The following is an 18543-nucleotide window of genomic DNA, read 5'->3' on the forward strand; positions in this document are numbered from 1 at the left end:
AAGGCTAAGAATAGTGGACAATTTATTGTATGATCTTTATTATATTCCACAAAACATTAAGGTAAAAAATGTAAAACAATTCCAAAAAATAATAATAATAAAATAAACAAAATGTCGAGTACCATGATATGCGTTTTTCAGATAGATTCTTGAAAAATAAACCTGTAAATCTCTAATATTTTTTGTATCAGGGTTAAAGATTAAAACCAAGGTCCCGGTTGTCCATTTCAGGTCACAGCGCCGTGGACATTACGAAGGTGGCTCGGAGACATCGCATGTCCCCTTTCCCCCTCACCTCCATGGACAAGGCCTTCATCACTGTGCTGGAAATGACCGCTGTCCTGGGCACTGAGATCATCAACTACAGAGGTGCACAGAACCAGAAATAGAAATAAAAAAATTGTCATGATTACTGATGTGATGCACCTGTGCCGGCTCCTTTGGCGCCAACTGCCTCGGACTCTGATTGGCTCCCTGTCCCTATTTCAACCCACTCCCATCTGTCCCCTTTTGTCAGTCCGTCTGTGAACCTCAGTTAACAGTAAGCAAGCCTTTTTCGACCCTGACTCCCACCTGTTTTTGCTCCTGTCTGGCCCCCGGCTTCGACCCGTTTTTGATCCTGACCACGTCTACTCACCCGTCCCGGCTTTCAACCTCTTTTGTCCCCGACCACGTCTACTCTCCCGTTCTGGCCTACGACTCGTTTCCGACCCTGACCACGCCTTGCTCTCCCAGTCCCGGCTACTGACCAGTTTTTCCGTCCCTGACACCGCCATCGCTCGCTACAGAAGATCCACTTCCGCGTTCAGAACGACCTGCTTCCCGTGTTCAGCAATCAGTGGATCGTGGGCGCAACCCTTTCTCTTTCTTCCAATAAAACTTGTGAGAAACGCAACGCAAGTGGTTCCGGTCTCCGTTCTGGTCCTGACAAAAAATATCTGTATGGACTGCTGACGACTTGTAATTTGCAATGATTTTTACTGGTCATGAAACAATAATGCCGTCTAGTGGCAGAAAAAACACCAAGTTATTTTTTCGCCTCCGTTGGTAAATGCTATGTCCACCTTACATTTAATTTATGCAGTTTTTGCAACGCTGCATTTTTTTTCTGCAGGAGTACGTACAGCTGCCGAGGCGACAATGCAGTAAGAAACAAGGGATTTGAAAGATAAAATATTTAAACAGGCAACAGCTGCAGCAGCTACCTTGCCAGAATCCTGTGTGATATCACGTTATATAATAATTAGAATATTTTCAAAGCGGTCTTTATGGATCTCGCTTCGCAGACTAGCGGTTTCGCCGAGACGAAATATGTAGCTAGCGTAAACACACAATTTCGACGTTGTTCAAAAGGAAGCATTTACCCTTGGGTAAAGCTTGTCAGACAATAGACAACAAGCTACCTTGAAAGTGTTTTTGAAATGTAATCCTCAAAATAGGTCTTTATTTAGATTTCCAAGACTGTGTTGCAACATCAAAAACGATTAAATAAGAAGATGAGACGTCCCCAGTTCGGTTATTTACTGCAGTGTCATGTGTACATGCTCTCGTTGGAATCAGTGGTCATATCTGAGTTATTACCACCCTCATTTGCATAGACTCTCTGAGAAATGAGACGCGGTCTATATATAGCTCAGCACAGCAGCTTTTGGTCTTGTTTATGACCGTCTTAGTTCTCCTCTGTCCATTTTCACTTGCTTTTTCTATCATTCTTTTCTATTTCTTTTTTTCATGTAATAATTAAAGACATATTTGGTGTGTTGACAGACGGGATGGGTCGAGTCCTAGCTCAGGACGTTTATGCCAAAGACAACCTGCCACCCTTCCCTGCTTCAGTGAAGGACGGCTATGCTGTGAGAGGTAATGCAGTTGATTTTTTTTGCTCATGAGTCAGAAATAAATCATCGATTAATCTTGTAGATGACGTATAAGAAGTCAAAATGATGTGATTTTGATGTGTAGGCTTTGAGGGAGAAGGTTTTTCCACAATAAATGTAGAAATAGCCCAGTTCTGGTCATGGAGCTACCAATTTACTACATGGCACTATATAATAATTTCCTCAGTTTTGTTCTTTTCGGCAGCATTTTTGCACACAAAAGTTATCCAACTTTCTTGATATTTCTTTTGAATACATACATTAATTAATATATAATGATAGAAAACATCCTCTCCTCCTTCTTGTTCTTTTTGGAGAGGACGTCGTTGGGCGTCGCCTCAAAATATACGCAGGGACAGAAATATGGCGGAAAGGGAACGCTCTTTATTACATTCGTTCATTCAACCCCCCAAATAAATTAATACATAAATAAGGGCAGTTTCATAGCAAACTTTTAGAACATTCCAATCAGGCCCAGTTTTTTAACTAAGCTTTTTTTAAGGTTTCCTTTAAATTTAAGTACTTAAAGAAGATTCCTCACGGACCAGTCATAAAAATATAGGGGTCAAAACTCAAAGTTTCAAATTAATATTCACGCCGTACCCTGTGAATTCCTCTAACAAAGAAAATTATAAACAAATAACTTAAGTGATACCAGCATTTCATTAGAATAAGTGAAATCCTTTTTTGGCCAAGGCACGTGTGCCATTTGGTATTCGAGCACGTGTATAATGTCCCCCAATCAACTTATATCCTCCCCTTTTTTAATTACTCACTCTGGAGCACATAAAAACCAACAAAACAAAAAGAACACAATACCCACTGTGAAACACGGGGGTGGAAACATCATGCTTTTTTCTGCAGAGAGACCAGGATGACTGATCTGTGTAAAGTAAAGAATGAGGCCATGAATGGAGAGATTTTAAGTGAAAATCTCCTTCCTTTAGCAAGGGCACAGAAGACGATCCATGCTACGGGTCTAAGAACTCAGCGTTATATGATATTTTTCTCGCTGTCTTAGCTGCCGACGGCCCGGGCGACCGCTTCATCATTGGGGAATCGCAAGCAGGCGAGCAGGTCAGAGCGCACGCACTCAACACCCACTTCTGAATGTTGGTTTTCATCTTCAGAGAAGCCACACAAACCGATTAAAAATTACTTCAAATTTTTTTGTCCGCCACTTTCAGTCACGCTCTGGATTGTTGACAGTTGTTCAAAAAGTCTAATGACAAAATTCAGTGAAACATATTGAAATGAAACTATTATCAGAGTCCTTGTTCTTTAGGGTCAATTTAATAAAATAAAGAATACACTTCCAAAAGAAAATACTTTTATTTTACCATTTTTTTACTTGATTTTATATTGGATAGGTCAGAATGAGAGAATCTTATTTTTTACTGCAGTAAAATTATAACTTCAAAAAAAGAAAATAAATACTTCAATTATGCAAAATTATTTTTCATACAAAACAAAACAAATCTATTTTAATTTTGTCCATTTTTAAAATGGATAAGTCACTATTTTAATTGAGTAAAAATAATTTACAGACATAACACACAACAATTTTACTATATTTTTGTTTTTTTTTATATTGGATATGTCTGAATTGTGGGAATGTTTTAGTTTTTCAATTTACTTATACACAAGAAAAATGATACTTATAATATGCATTTGCATATATGTTACTTTTATAGTTTAGTAAACTCTCAAAATAACGAGAAGGCATCCAAGGATTTTAAACTTGCAAGGAGAACAGGAGAGCACCCAAACCTCGGATAAGAAATTCCAACCTGTTCTGAAAGCCCTCGCCTGAGCCCTTTTTTTTTCATTTAATCTCCTGGCTTGCAATCGCAAATCCGCCCTTTAGGGAATGGAAATCAAAGAACAGCAACATGATTGGCTGATAGTGACAATGATGTGAATGGTGCATTGTCAGGACCAGAACGGAAACAGGACCCACGATCCGGTGTTCACTGGGCGCGGGAAGAAAGTCGCTCTCGTATTCGGATTGTGATCCGAACACGGAAGTGGATCTTCCGTAGGGAGCAATTGCGGTGTCAGGGGCGGAAAACTGGTTGGTAGCCGGGACTGGGAGAGCAAGACGTGGTCGGAAACGAGTTGTAAGCCTGGACGGGAGAGCAGACGTGGTCGGGATCAAAAACTGGTCTTAAGTCGGGATGGGAGAGCAGACGTGGTCAGGATCAAAACAGGTCTTAGCGGGGGACGAACAGGAGCAAAAAACGGGACAGGCGTGAGTCAGGGTCAAAAAAGGCTTGCCTAGTATACACGGAGATTCGCAGACGGACTGACAACCGGGGATTGACAGGACTGGGTTCAAATAGTAATCATGACAGTTCATAGTAGTCAAAACAACAGTGAAGGGACTTATAGTCAAAATAGGGAACTGGTATCCTATGCATTCTCCTTTGCAGGTGTCCAATATTCAAAACGGACCAAACGTATCAATGCAGAACCCTGTATTTTGCCCTTAATATCGAAATACGCGTCCTTTGTCTTGTCCTGTGTCGTTTCTGTGCAGCCTACCCACACGGTGATGCCAGGCCAGGTGATGAGGGTGACAACGGGTGCTCCCATCCCCTGCGGCGCCGACGCTGTGGTTCAGGTGGAAGACACCGAGCTCCTCCGCGAGTCCGAAGACGTAAGTCTGACTCGAATGGAAGGGAATGTCACCCGCAGCCTGAACAGAGTCAACTCAGCTCTTCGCAGTTCTATTGATTTTTACAAGGTATTAGTTCTAGTACCTGTGGTAAAAAACAGGTCCATTATTGCTGTGTTTTTGTCATATTGCAGAATTTATTGCTAGTAAGGAATGTGTGTTCGATTTATTCACTTGAGTTTTGTTCATAGTTTCCCTCATATTTAAAGTCACAGTGTGTATTAAGAAACAACATTTAGTGGTGTAAAAATGCTTCATTCATTAAGATGAAAAATTGTTGCTTTAAATGATATGCGCGAACCTATCACATAGATAATCGGTGTCTAAAATAATGTCTGCATCTTTAACGTCGGACGTAGAACTTACAAAACCTCTCTGCCCGGGTGGCCGACAACTTTTTCAAGAAAAAAAAAACCTGAAAGATTTTTTTTCAAATGAAACGTTTGCTTTATTCCAGTTTCAAAATCTTCGATCGGTTTGGAAATTTTGGTATTTCGCTTCGTTTGGCAATTTGCATACTCGGCAGCCGATCAGAAGCCTGCATCAAATAACTTTGTGCATCCGGACTTTCCCGAGCGTTAAGGTCGTGCATTTGCATATCATTTTCCAAAGTAGACGCACAGACAACACAAGAAAAACTGAGAAGTGGTTAGGAATCAAGCCAAAACCTCAGACCCAGAAGAAATATTCAAAAGAAGCTAGCAAAATTGATGACGCTACAAAACGTAAACGTTCATTAAGAGCATCGTGGAAAGAGGAGTTCACGTGGCGTGTAGCAGACGACGCATCGCAAACATTGAAAGAATGAAGATGAGTAAATACAGGTACATACTGATGGCAGATGGAAAATGTCATATACATGCAATGAATGTTATAAGTAGATTTATAATAAACTTAAATTTAAAATGTTGTTCCGTTATATATCCTGATTATCATTTCTTAATACTTTGCAACAATGGGTTTTTTTTGCGATTAGTAGTGAAAAATGGGGCAAGCAACTTTTAAGTGATGAGTTTTGTGACGAGTTTCAGACACAGAGATAATTCTTAGGTTTAGAAATTTAGCATCATATTACATAACAAGACCTCCTTTAGATAAGTTATGTTTGGCCGCCATCTTACTACTACGGAAGCCCCAATGGCAATTCAACATAGTTTAGCGTAGTTTGTTTTCTTTTGTCAGTTGCTCAGTACCCTTATATGTCATGAAAAGGAGCTATAAATGTAATGACTTGTTTGTTTTTGAAGAGTTTTTTTGGCATTCTTAACCCCAAAGCAAGTTAAAATATAGTCAAAAATATATATAATTTAGGTAAACAAATAAAGCAATCAATGTAAATAACATATATTAGTAGACGTATCTAAAGGCCGGTCACACAGCCTTTCACGGGCGTATCAAGGCTGAATCACGGCCAGAAATTTCTGCCCATGAAGCAGACGCGGTGGAAAATGTGCAAAATTGGCTAAACCCGCTGTTTACCCGTGGTATGCCCACGAAACAGACGCCGGCGACTGTTCCGCGTCCTTATCGCGGGTGACCGCGGCTGCATCGCGTTTGACCGTGCTTACACGCGGTACACACGCTAATGCATGTGATAACACCGCGATACAGGCGCAGAACAAACGTGCTATGACCGTGCTCCACCCGCGATTACCCGCTTAAATTTCGCGTCCTACCCGCGTGTAACCACGTCTTGGCCACGGCCGTAGAACGTCCTAGCACGTTCGTACCGCGTCTTTACCTCGTGTGTACCACGTGTGCCGCCCGCGGTTACCCGTGGTCTAAAGTTTTGAGCAGCGCAAAACTTTTTCGCGCGGCCAACCACGTGTGAATTTATTACCGCGTGTTAAGCACGGCTGTATCTCGTCTGTATCGCGATCTCAAAGCGTCCAACAGCGTCTGCTTCACGGGCAGAAATTTCTGGCCGTGATTCAGCCTTAACACGGTAGTTTTGCTTATTTTATTTTCTGTAGTTTAACAGAATATCCATTATTTTAAATAAGAATATGCCAAGATCATTTTGTTTACTTTGCCGATCATTTTAAATTTATTTTTGAATGAATGAATGAAAACTTTATTTCGAACATTATAAAATAAAAAACAGGACAAAAACAATAACTCATTAACAAAATAATGTTAGCGTAACATGTACGAAAAGGGTTAGTAAGAAGCAGACGCTTTTTTTCCTTACCCCTTCATCTTCCCCATTATTAACATTCTATAGATAACTCCTCTTTTGTGTCTAAATACAACACAATCTCAAGGATACACACATGACATAGGTCAGATATCAATAATTATAATAATAACAATAGTCACATATTTTATACACTAATCATCGTAGTACCCATCCCTCAACGTCATTTTGCCACTAGTCACCAAACATCACTGCGGCACCAATGATAATAAAAACAATAGCAATGATATTAATAATAACAGTTATGATATAACAATAGCAACAATAACACAAATTTAACCATAGTTCTAGACGCACTATTCCCAATCTCTCGTATCACTCATACCCCATTTTCTTCACCTCTGTATTCCGCCAGTAATGTTTTTTGTATTTAAATTTGAACACGTGAATAGTTGGACATTGTTTGATCTCGTCTTGTAAATTGTTCCAAAGTTTGACTCCACACACAGACACAGACATACTTTTCCTGGTGGTTCTCACCTTTGGGATTTTGAATTTACTACAGCCCCTTAAGTTATGATTTCCCTCTTTCCGAACGAATAGTTTTTGGATGTTTTCTGGCACTATGTGTTTGTTGACCTTAAATAGCAGTTGTGAAGTGAAAAATTTGACTAAATCATCCAATTTTCATAATTTGGACTGCAGGAATAAAATATTAGTATGACCCCGATATCCTACCCTGTGTATGGTTCTAATTGCACGTTTTTGGAGTTTTTTTTAGTAAAGTAGTTCAAATAAACCTTGAGACATCAACATTCACATTCAACTATCAGAAATTTCCATCAAATTATTTTTCTTGTTTCACTGTATTTTTACTGTATTTTACTATAGGTAATATCTAAAAAAAAAATCCTGGCAACATTTTTTACTAGATAAATCATTATTTTATTTTTTAATAAAACTTGTACTTAAATTAGAAAAAATTAGTCTCATCATATAATTTGTCTTACTTTTAAGGTTTTATTTACTTGAACAATAGGTTAAAATATATGACAAATACCCTTCTGAATGAACAAAAATGAGCAACTTTTGTTGATATTCAAAGGTTTCCCTCGCACATCTATTCAAGTTAAATACTCTTTGTTACTCTTAGATTTTGGTCAAGCATAATACTGCAATGATGTGCAAGTCGAAATGTATTTAGAATTTAAAACCTGTCTACTTCAAATCAAAAGTTAGAGTAAGTCATAATGTAGCTTGTATTGAACAAGGACAGTACTTCTTTCACTGGTTTCTTTTTCAGGGCACCGAGGAACTGGAAGTCCGAATTTTAGTCCAGGCTCGGCCTGGACAGGACATCAGGTAAGTTCTCAGAATGCTTACTAGTTAATCGTAATTTCCGACTCACTGTCGTCCTTTTCCATCAGGCCTATCGGTCACGACATCAAGCGTGGCGAGTGTGTTCTAGCCAAAGGAACCCACATGGGGCCATCCGAGATCGGACTCCTGGCCACCGTGGGCGTCACGGAGGTGGAGGTTCAGAAATTCCCCGTGGTGGCTGTCATGTCCACAGGAAACGAGGTAAGTCATTGATAAATTTTAAGTTTAGTAGACACCCAAAAAGGAGAGAAGACATCAATGGATTTCGAACTTGCAAGGTGGACAGGGAGGAAAACCTTTCGATCAGAAAGTCCAACTTGTTCTAAAGGAAGTCCTTTCTTTTTTATTATGTCTCCTCGGTTATAAAAAAGAGACCTACCCTAAAGAATGTAGGAATCAAAGAGCAGCAACATGATTGACTGATAGTGACAATGATGTAATAGTCAAAATAATAATCTATCTATCTATCTATCTATCTATCTATCTATCTATCTATCTATCTATCTATCTATCTATCTATCTATCTATCTATCTATCTATCTATCTATCTATCTATCTATCTATCTATCTATCTATCTATCTATCTATCTATCTATCTGTCTGTCTGTCTGTCTGTCTGTCTGTCTGTCTGTCTGTCTATCTATCTATCTATCTATCTATCTATCTATCTATCTCTCTCTCTCTCTCTCTTCTCTCTCTCTCTCTCTCTCTCTCTCTCTCTCTCTCTCTCTCTCTCTCTCTCTCTCTCTCTCTCTCTCTCTCTCTCTCTCTATCTATCTATCTATCTATATATAGTGTCTGTCTGTCTGTCTATCTATTGATCTCTTTATCTCTAGCTCTCTCTCTCCCCCTCTCCCTCTCTGTCTTCCCCTCTCCCCCTCTGTCTGTCTCTCTATCTCTCTCTTCCTCCCTCTCCCTGTCTGTCCGTCTGTCATTCTGTCTGTCTATCTATGCATCCCTTTATCTCTTTTATCTTTATCTCTTTTATCTTTATCTCTCTCTCTCTCCCCTTCTCCCTGTCTGTCTGTCTGTCTGTCTGTCTGTCAAACTCCCTCCCTCTTTTTCCGTCCCTCCCTCTCTCTTTCACTCATTCCTTCCTTTCTTTCACTCTCTCGCTCTCTTTCTCTGTCTGTCCCTCTCTGTCTCTCTTTCTCTGTCTCCCTTTCTCTCTCTATGTCTGCCTTTTTTTCTTTTTATCCCTTCTCTTGTTTGCTCTTCATTTTTTTCACCTTATCTTCCTCTCCATGAACCTTTCTCTCACTTTAGCAAGCCGATGTCTACTTTATCTATTGTTTCTTTTACTGAAGCTGCTGAACCCGGAGGATGACCTCCACCCCGGGAAGATCAGGGACAGCAACCGCTCCACCCTGCTGGCCACCATCCAGGAACACGGCTACCCCACTATCAACCTGGGCATCGTAGGAGACAAGTAGACCTCTATTTTTTCCGTCGTTTTTTTGCTGTGTCAATCGAGTCGCTCTTCAGCTATGGCGGCGGTGCATTTGTGTGCAGCCCCGATGATCTTCTCAACGCCTTGAATGAAGGTATCAGCCGCGCTGATGTCATCATCACCTCAGGCGGCGTTTCCATGGGAGAGAAGGTACCCTTGCGTTTTCCTGACTTCCTGTGGTAGGATGTAACCACTGCATCAGATTTTCTCCCCCTTGACAATAATATTTAAAAATAGATATTGATTTGCAGGTAATGTTGAGAACGGGACTAAAAAAAAAAACAGGTACTTACAGTTACTCATTACCTCTTTTAAAAAGTAACCATCTAGTTACAAATTACCGTATTTACTCACATTGAAGCGGAACCCCTAAAACTGCTTGAAAATAGCCACTGTATAAAAGAAATAGAAGAAAATATCAACTTGTGGAAGTGAGGAACCCCTCATATTTCTTGGCTTTGTGCAATATGGAGAACTTGCAAAGAACACGTTCGAGACGCTCCATATGGGTTTTGTCTTTAAAGGCCAACCACTCAAATATTTCCTTCTTTCTGGTTACTTGTCATGATTACCGATGTTATTCACCTGTGCCCGCTCATTTGGCGCCAACTGCTGCGGGTTCTGATTAGCTCCCTGTCCCTACTAAAACCCAGTCCTGTCAATCACCTGTTGTCAGTCCGTCTGCGAACCTCTGTGTATACTAGGCAAGCCTTTTTGACCCTGACTCTGGCCTGTCCCGCTTTTGCTCCTGTTTGTCTTCCGCTATGACCTGTTTTGATCCCGACCACATCTGCTCTCCCGTCCCGGCTTACGACCCATTCTTGTTTCCGACTACGTCTACTCTCCTGTCCTGGCTTATGACTCGTTTCTAACCCGACCATGCCTTGCTCTCCCAGTCCCGGCTACCAACCAGTTTTCCCCCCCTGACACCGCCATCGCTCGCTACGGAAGATCCACTTCGGTGTTCGGATCAGAGTCTGAATCCGAGGGCGACTTGCTTCCCGTGTACAGCAAACACCGGATCGTGGGCGCAGCCCTTCCTCTTAATTTCAATAAAACTTGTGGTAAACGTTACGCAATTGGGTCCTGTTTCTGTTCGGGTCCTGACATTACTGTCCAAAACGTTTTCTTCTTTCTCTCCAGTTATGGTGTACTGCAAAAATAATTTCAAGTATAAAAAGACCAAAATTCAGCCCTCAGTGCTCACATTTGCCCCATTGATTTTGTTGTTCCTATATATGCAACGCCATTCCCCATGCACTGCCTACCATTCGCTACTGGTGACACGTAACCAAATATGCGCATATAAACTGACCCCCTGATTGCAGTTTTATATTATACAGTTGTAAATCCAGCTGGAATTCGAGTATACACAGTAGAGAGAATATCATTAGGGAGAAATCCAGTGACCTCGTACTCTGTACTTGAGACGGCACAACCTTGTATTTTGTAGGTAGACATAAACATGCCCACGCATTCAGTGGCGGAACAAAGGTAGGGTGTCACCCTTGAAGCGAAAGAAAAATATAGGACGATAGACATGATTACCGATATGCATCACCTGTGCCCGCTCCTTTGGCGCCAACTGCCTCTGACTCTGATTGGCTCCCTGTCCCTATTCAAACCCACTCCTATGTCCCCTTTTGACAGTCCATCCTCGAACTTTTTTCGACCCTGACTCCCACCTGTTTTTTGCTCCCGTCTGTTTCCCGGCTTCGACCCGTTTTTGATCCTGACCCCGTCTACTCTCCTCTTGGCTTACGACTCGTTTCCGACACGTTTTTGCTCTCCTGTGCCGGCTACTGACCCGTTTTCTCCGTTCCCGACACCGCTATCGCTCGCCACGGAAGTCCTACTTCCGCGTTCAGAACGACCTGCTTCCCGCGCCCAGCGATCACCGGATCGTGGGTGCCACCCTTTCCTTTCTTCCAATAAAACTGACAGAAATGGAACGCAAATGGGTCCTGTCTCCGTTCTGGTCTTGAGAAGGATGTCAATTAGGATCTGCCTTAATAAGTTCCTAAGTAACACACCACGTTGTAACGACAGTTGAGTTACAAAATGGTATTAGGAATTCGTACAGTACTCGTTAACTATAAAAGTAATTGCGTTCCAGGAACAGGCCATCCTTTGTAATGCGTTACTCACAACACTGTTTGCAGGACTACCTTAAGCAGGTTCTGGATATAGATCTTCACGCCCAAATCCATTTTGGCAGGGTCTTCATGAAACCAGGGTAAACTAAAAGTTCTGTAACATATTCCATGTTGCAAAAACGATAAATAAATGTACTCTGCTGTTTTTGTTCTAGGCTCCCAACAACCTTCGCCACGCTGGATATTGACGGTGCTCGTAAACTCATTTTCGCCCTCCCAGGTAGTGTGTGAAGTTGAGAGAAAGAGTAGATTTATTTCGCTGCCACCAGGAGCTGCTCTTCATATATGTCCCCTTTCTGTCCATCCGTCCGTCTGTCCATCTTTCCACCTGGCCCCTCTGTCCTAGGAAATCCCGTATCCGCTGTGGTCACCTGTAATCTTTTTGTCATCCCTGCCTTGAGGAAGATGCAGGGTATTTTGGACCCTAGGCCGACTATCATCAAAGCCAGGGTAGGTAAACTGATACAGTGGCTTGCGAAACTATCTGGCCCCTTGAACTTTGTGACCTTTTTACACATTTCATACTTCAAACATCAAGATATAAAACTGTAATTTCTTGTGAAGCATCAACAATAATTGGGACACAATCGTGAAATGGAACACACTTTATTGGATATTTTAAACATTTTTAACAAAAAACATGGGTGTGCAAAATTATTCAGCCCCTTTACTTTCAGTGCAGCAAACTCTGTCCAAAAGTTCAGTGAGGATCTGTGAATGATTCAATGTTGATCCAAATGACTAACGAAGATAAATGTTATCCACCTGTGTGTAATCAAGTCTCTGTATAAATGTGCCTGCACTGTGATAGTCTCGGAGGTCTGTTTAAAGCTCAGAGAGCATCATGAAGAAAGAGGAACACACCAGGCAGGTCCGGGATACTGTTGTGGAGAGGTTCAAAGCTGGATTTGGAAACAAAAATATTTCCCAAGCTTTAAACATCCCAAGGAGCACTGTGCAAGCAATAATATTGAAATGGAAGGAGTATCAGGTCACTGCAAACCGACTAAGACCGGGCCGTGCCCCTAAACCTTCAGCTCATACAAGGAGAAAACCGATCAGAGATGTAGCCGAGAGGCCCATGATCACTTTGGATGAAATGCAGAGTTCTACAGCTGAGGTGGGAATATCTGTCCACTTTTTTGTTTTTATTTGTCAACAAAGTTTAAAATATCCAATAAAGTGTGTTCCACTTCATGATTGTGTCCCATTTATTGTTGATGCTTCACAAAAAATGACAGTTTTATATCTTTATGTTTGAAGTCTGAAATGTGGCAAAAGGTCACAAAGTTCAAGGGGGCCAAATAGTTTCGCAAGCCACTGTATGATTGTAACCGTTTCCTTTTGATTTGTTTGTTTTTTTTCCTTGCAGTTATCTTGTGATGTGAAATTGGATCCTCGCCCTGAGTACCACCGCTGCATCCTGACATGGCATCACCAAGAGCCTCTGCCATGGGCACAGAGCACAGGTAAAAACTAACACAATCCTCCACTGCAAAGGGGGAAAAAAAACACAAAACAAAAAAAACTGTGATAAAAAAAACGGTACGCAGTATTCACTCGTTTTCGCGGCGGTTGCATTCCAAAAAGGTCCCACGATAGTCAAAACCAGCAAAGTAGAAACCTTTATCTACATTTATTTATTTATTAAAATCTCTTTTATACCTTAAAACCAAAGAACAAATGCAGTTCACAGGCTCAAGTATTTGTTTCACTAATAAAAAGTTCTGTAATTTGTTCAGTCAAATGATTATTTTGAAAATAATCATGCCGCTTTATTGCACGACTGTATTGGTCAAGGACATAATCCACTTTACTTTCGTGATATTTTTTCGTCATCATGTGGTCCAATATGTCTCTTTTAACAACCCATTTAGAGAAACTGTACAAATATAATGTAGGTTTAGCAAGCTGTTTTACACGCGTGTACAGCTTGGACCGCAATGTTATTAGGCAGACAAAGGCAGAGTGATTGTGACTGTTTTGGTTCACAAAAGCATAGTTCAAATGGCCGAGAATCGCTTTTATACTCGGAGGGCGGGTTAAGACCAAAACAAACCTTCAGAGGTAGTCAAAAACTTCCTATTCTATGCCGCCCCTCCTAATTTCCTCATGCTGAGGTTTTGAGTTTTTCCTTGCCCTCAAGTAGGTTTTAGAACTTTTAGAATTTTACTTTTATTGTCATTCTTTGTAACCATGCACACAGAACGAAATGTCAATACACTTGACCCGTACAGTTAAACTGTAGCGAGCCGATGCAGCCGCAGCCAAACAGGACGCCGCCATTTTAGATCCATCTTGCTGTGTTGGGAGTCATTAGGTGACCAAACCCCCCAATTCCAACCTTTAAACCTTTAATGCCGAGCGCCAAGCAGGGAGGCAATGAGTACCAATGTTGTAAGTTTTAGGTATGACTCAGCCGAGGCTTGAACCAGCGACCTCCCAGTCTCGGAGCGGGCGCCCTACCATCTAGGCTACCGTGCTGGTTAGATCAGGGGGTGGTGTAATACTAGCCTGTAGTCTGTACAGTCCTATGAGACTTCTTGTAATCAAGGGCTAACACAAAATATGACTTGATTGATTTGATTTGACTAACCAATAAGAATGCAGAACACAATACTGAATGAAAATTCCTGAGGTAGGTAAACCACGGAAAAAAAACCCAACGCGATACAGCAAGGGATTACTGCCGTAAAGAGGGGCCGAACATATTTTATTCCACACCGTAAAGTAAAAACGTCGTAAGACGGAGACGCCGTATCCTGGGAGTCTACTCCTTAATATAAATAAAGGGAAATATTTGCAGCTTTTCCCTTTGAAGCTCATGTCATTCATCTTGTCTCCACACACACTCCCTCTACATCTCCCCCTACAGGGAACCAGGTGAGCAGCAGACTGATGAGCATGCGCAGCGCCAACGGGCTCCTGATGCTACCTCCCAAAACCGAGCAATACGTGGAGCTGCACAAAGGCGAAGTCGTGGACGTCATGGTCATAGGACGGCTATGATGTCATGGACGGAGGGGTGGGGTGGGGGGTCTTTGAGGGCGGGAGGGGGTTCTTTGAAGGGTTCGGATCACGGTGCATGTCCACATATCATCGACTATTCCGTAATATGCAACGGCACAGCTAGTTTTTCTTGATTTGGGAGGACTTTGAGGTAAGGTCGCCATCTCGATCACAGCTTAGGTAGATTGTAGAAGAAAATGTTTGATTTAAGATGATTATAATATTTCAAAGAAAGAGAATATAACTTTTACGGGGGGGAGGGGTGGAATTATAAAAAAAAAAGAGATTTATTCTGTAATATATTCTGATTATTCTTCTTATTATTATGATTATTCTTATCATGATTATATTAAGGCAACTTTGTTCCTTTCATTGCAATTGCTTTGTGTGTTCGATGCTAGACCTTATCTATAGCAGTAGCATTTTTAATAGACAGCTGTAGGTGCCTGCCAGGACATTTAAAAAAAAAAAAAAAAAAAAAGAATTCTCATCTTTAGTGGAAAAGAAAATCGCCCGGAATTTTTTGGTTTATTTTTTTTTGGTTTGATTTATTTTTTTATGAAGAAAAAAACTGAGGAAGACTCCAGATTTCCCATGGTGCTGCAGTTAGGAGAAAAAGGAGGAGAGGGGGCAGGGGGGGGTCACATTGAGGTGTTTTTTTTTCTTTTGTCTCCCTCTCCTACCATCAAGGTGACACTTTTTCTCCGGTTAGTATGCATCATACCGGCTTCACAAAGAGCTTTGCTTGTCGTTTATCTCGTGAGTCTTGTTTATGTGCGCGGTGCCAAATGCCTTGGGTAGAGGTGGGAGGGGCCAAGGAATAGGGGAGGAGCTTACAGTGAATCACTCCGCCCACTACCGCCTCTAACATCCCGGGGTCAAGCTTGGGGTGGGGAAAGGGAAATATATTTTATGTGAGCAACTATTTAAGAAAGAGTGAAAAAAAGCAAGAAAAGAAGCAGCTTCTTTAATTGCTGACGGCCTTTTTAACCGACTTCACAAAATTGTACAGATTGAAGAAAAATAAATAGAACCTTATTGTACAGATATGTGACCAGCACTCCTAAGAAAAATATTATTATGATTATTCTTATTATTATCAAGCAATGAGGAGACATTGAACAACGCTGTACTATAAACATTTTCTGTAATGATGCTGAAACTGATGAAAGAGATGACGATAATAAAAAAAAAACCTTGATCATTATGTAATAAAAGAAAGTTATTGTTGGGTTCCTTTTTATAAATAAATTATATCTAAACATATAAGTGAATTTTTTATCCCAAGGGACTTTCTTTTTCTTATAAAGAGACATTTTCTCTTTTGTTGCCATGGTTTTAAAAACATAATTATTCACTGCTTTGATGGTGTCACGATCAGAACCAGCAGTGGACCCAAATGCGTAACGTTTCACACAATGCTTTATTAAGAGATCGGGGAAGTCAGGGCGAGAGGAAAAAACAGCGATCAGAGGCGTGTTCAGGAGAGTGATCAGACATGTAGTCTCTTGATAATCGCTTGCCGCGCACTGCTGAACGTTTTGTAATCGCTCACTGTGATTGCCTTACTGATCCAAAATGGCCGACGACAGTACAATGGATTTCGTTCTACAGCTTGCTTTGAGCGAGTTGGCTGATATGAGCGACAGTTCGCATATTGACACAGTTAAGGTTATCCTAAACGCAGTGGAAGGGTCATACCTGTCTTGCATTGTTCACAAACATTACCAGGCAATGTAAGACGATATATTACATCGCCAACAGCACTCGTCAGGGTGAGATCCTCCATCTTCTGCACTGTCGACGCCATGTTGGAAATCAAAGTAAGCGGTCTTTCTCCCGTGATTACTCGGGCACGCGAGCGCTCAATAATCACTGGCCGTTCAGAAGCTAGCGATAGCTCGCGATAGCAATCACTCACTCTCCTGAACACGCCTCAGGTGCTCGCTAGGCAGGAGGAGCAGGAAGCCCTCGCGGCCAGTGACAGGCTGCAAGTCGGATAGCCGGTAAAGGAGACAGAAGCGTGGTCGTAGATCGGATGCAAGTCGGGGCGCCGGGACAGGAGAACGAAGCGTGGTCGGGAACCGAAAGCAAGTCGGGTGGCTGGGACAGGAGAACGAAGCGTGGTTGGTGATCGGAAGCAAGTCAGGTAACCGGTGGTGATCGGGAAGCCAGGGACAGGGGATCAATACAGGAAACAGGGAACGAAATCAGGCAGGATGCAGGAACAGGTCGGAATCAAAACAGGAGCCAGAGTCAAAAATTGCTTGCCTTGCATGTGCGGAGGTTCGCTGACGGACTCACAAAGAGTGACCGAGAATGAAGTGCTTAAATAGGGAGAGGGATAATTAGGAAACAGTTGGGAGCTGGGGCTGAAAGAGTGAGCACAGGTAAGGGCAATTAGCGGGCAAGTGACACAATCGTGACAGATGGAGGTTCAATGTCTTCATCCATCAATGATTTGTTTTTTGGTTGAATCTGTAATAGTTTGCCATTTAAAACTACGTAACGTCCTATGCTAGTGTTAATTCACCTTTTAAGAGCCAAGGCACACTTTTTTATTTAAAAAAATCTCGAGGCACATCGTCCGTCCAAAATGTTTACAAATTAATTCCATGCACACATTTTGTGTTTTGTTTTTGTTTTTGTTTGTTTTTCAACCTAAATGATAATGGCGGATGGGGGATTAGCGCGCACCCTCAATGTGCAGGGGTACCGGGTTCAATTCCAACTACTGCGGCTTCTCCGTGCGAAGTTTGCATGTTCTCCGCGTACCTACGTGGGTTTCTTCCAGGCACTCCGGTTTCCGCCCATATTCCAAAAACATGCTTGCAGGTTGATTGGCCGGTTCAAATTGTCCTTAGGTGTGAATGAGTGAGTGAGTGAGTTGTCTGTCTCTGTATGCCCTGTAACTGGCTTGGAACCATTTCCAGGGGTCCCCTGCCCACTGCCCGAGGACAGATGGAATGGACTCCAGTACCCCCGCTACCCTACTGAGGATAAGCGGTGCAGATAATGGATGGATGATTGTGATACCTAAATTAACAGTATGAAGTTGGTCTTTTTGTTTGTGGTCAATGTGGCTCAGGTTATTCATTTTGATTACTTATGTTGCTGTGATTTGGATTTTTGCTATATTGTATCGTGTTTTTAAAGTATTTCTATATAAATGTATCTTTTTTTCTCGAAAAATCTATGTATGTGTGTACCAGAGCTATTTCCCCCGTATGGGAGCATGCCAGAGTCAGGAGGAACTCACATACTTGAAATGAGCAAAAGTTATCTTCCAGTGGAACAAAAACTTTATTTACGACATTTTGAATTATTTTCAGTTTTTTAGATATTATCAAAATAAGAAAATGATATAAAAATGAAATCAGCAAAATTAAGTACAAGATTTTTGTCAGGTTCTGGCACACCATTGCCGCTGGAGGGCACCAACTTGGAGGGACTGGCTTGAAAATGCCCACCTGCCCCTTATTTGTCTTCACAATTGCACTTTTTGTTATTCCAGTTATTCACATGGGTTGGTTTTTCATCTTAACTTTATTTGATTCATTATTATTTGCATTGCGATATTAACACTCCACTTATTGAAACATGAATATTTTGTTTGTTTGTTTGTTTGTACATGATTCAATTGTTTGTTTGTTTGTACATGATTCAAATTGAATCTTTTCTTCCGGCGCCGTCACGAATGGCAGCCACTCCAGCAGCTCCCGTGTTATTTTGTTCTCAGCTCAGCGATGCTGCTGGAAATGTGAATTTCCCTTCGGGGATGAACAAAGTATCTATCTATCTATCTATCTATCTATCTATCTATCTATCTATCTATCTATCTATCTATCTATCTATCT

General features: G+C 41.5%; 1 protein-coding gene across 9 annotated transcripts in view; it reads left to right on the forward strand.

Moving 5' to 3' along the window:
* gphnb (gephyrin b) overlaps window positions 1–15955 on the forward strand; it is a 124852-nt gene extending 108897 nt beyond the window's left edge. For 5 of the 9 annotated variants that reach the window (XM_088324409.1, XM_088324412.1, XM_088324411.1 and 2 more), the window contains 13 exons: window positions 232–369; window positions 1768–1860; window positions 2899–2954; window positions 4417–4623; window positions 7995–8053; window positions 8119–8272; window positions 9379–9500; window positions 9584–9671; window positions 11684–11757; window positions 11833–11900; window positions 12024–12127; window positions 13050–13146; window positions 14553–15955. In XM_088324409.1, the coding sequence (XP_088180535.1) occupies window positions 232–369; window positions 1768–1860; window positions 2899–2954; window positions 4417–4623; window positions 7995–8053; window positions 8119–8272; window positions 9379–9500; window positions 9584–9671; window positions 11684–11757; window positions 11833–11900; window positions 12024–12127; window positions 13050–13146; window positions 14553–14686 (1394 nt within the window). In that variant the 3' untranslated portion in view covers window positions 14687–15955. The remainder of the gene's footprint in view (window positions 1–231; window positions 370–1767; window positions 1861–2898; window positions 2955–4416; window positions 4624–7994; window positions 8054–8118; window positions 8273–9378; window positions 9501–9583; window positions 9672–11683; window positions 11758–11832; window positions 11901–12023; window positions 12128–13049; window positions 13147–14552) is intronic. The other 4 variants (XM_088324414.1, XM_088324417.1, XM_088324410.1 and 1 more) reach the window with 3 other exon arrangements.
* The last annotated feature ends 2588 nt before the right edge of the window (window positions 15956–18543 follow it).

This window comes from Urocampus carinirostris, chromosome 20 (assembly GCF_059441175.1).
Source record: "Urocampus carinirostris isolate Australia breed hairy pipefish chromosome 20, RoL_Ucar_1.0, whole genome shotgun sequence".
NCBI lineage: Eukaryota > Metazoa > Chordata > Actinopteri > Syngnathiformes > Syngnathidae > Urocampus > Urocampus carinirostris.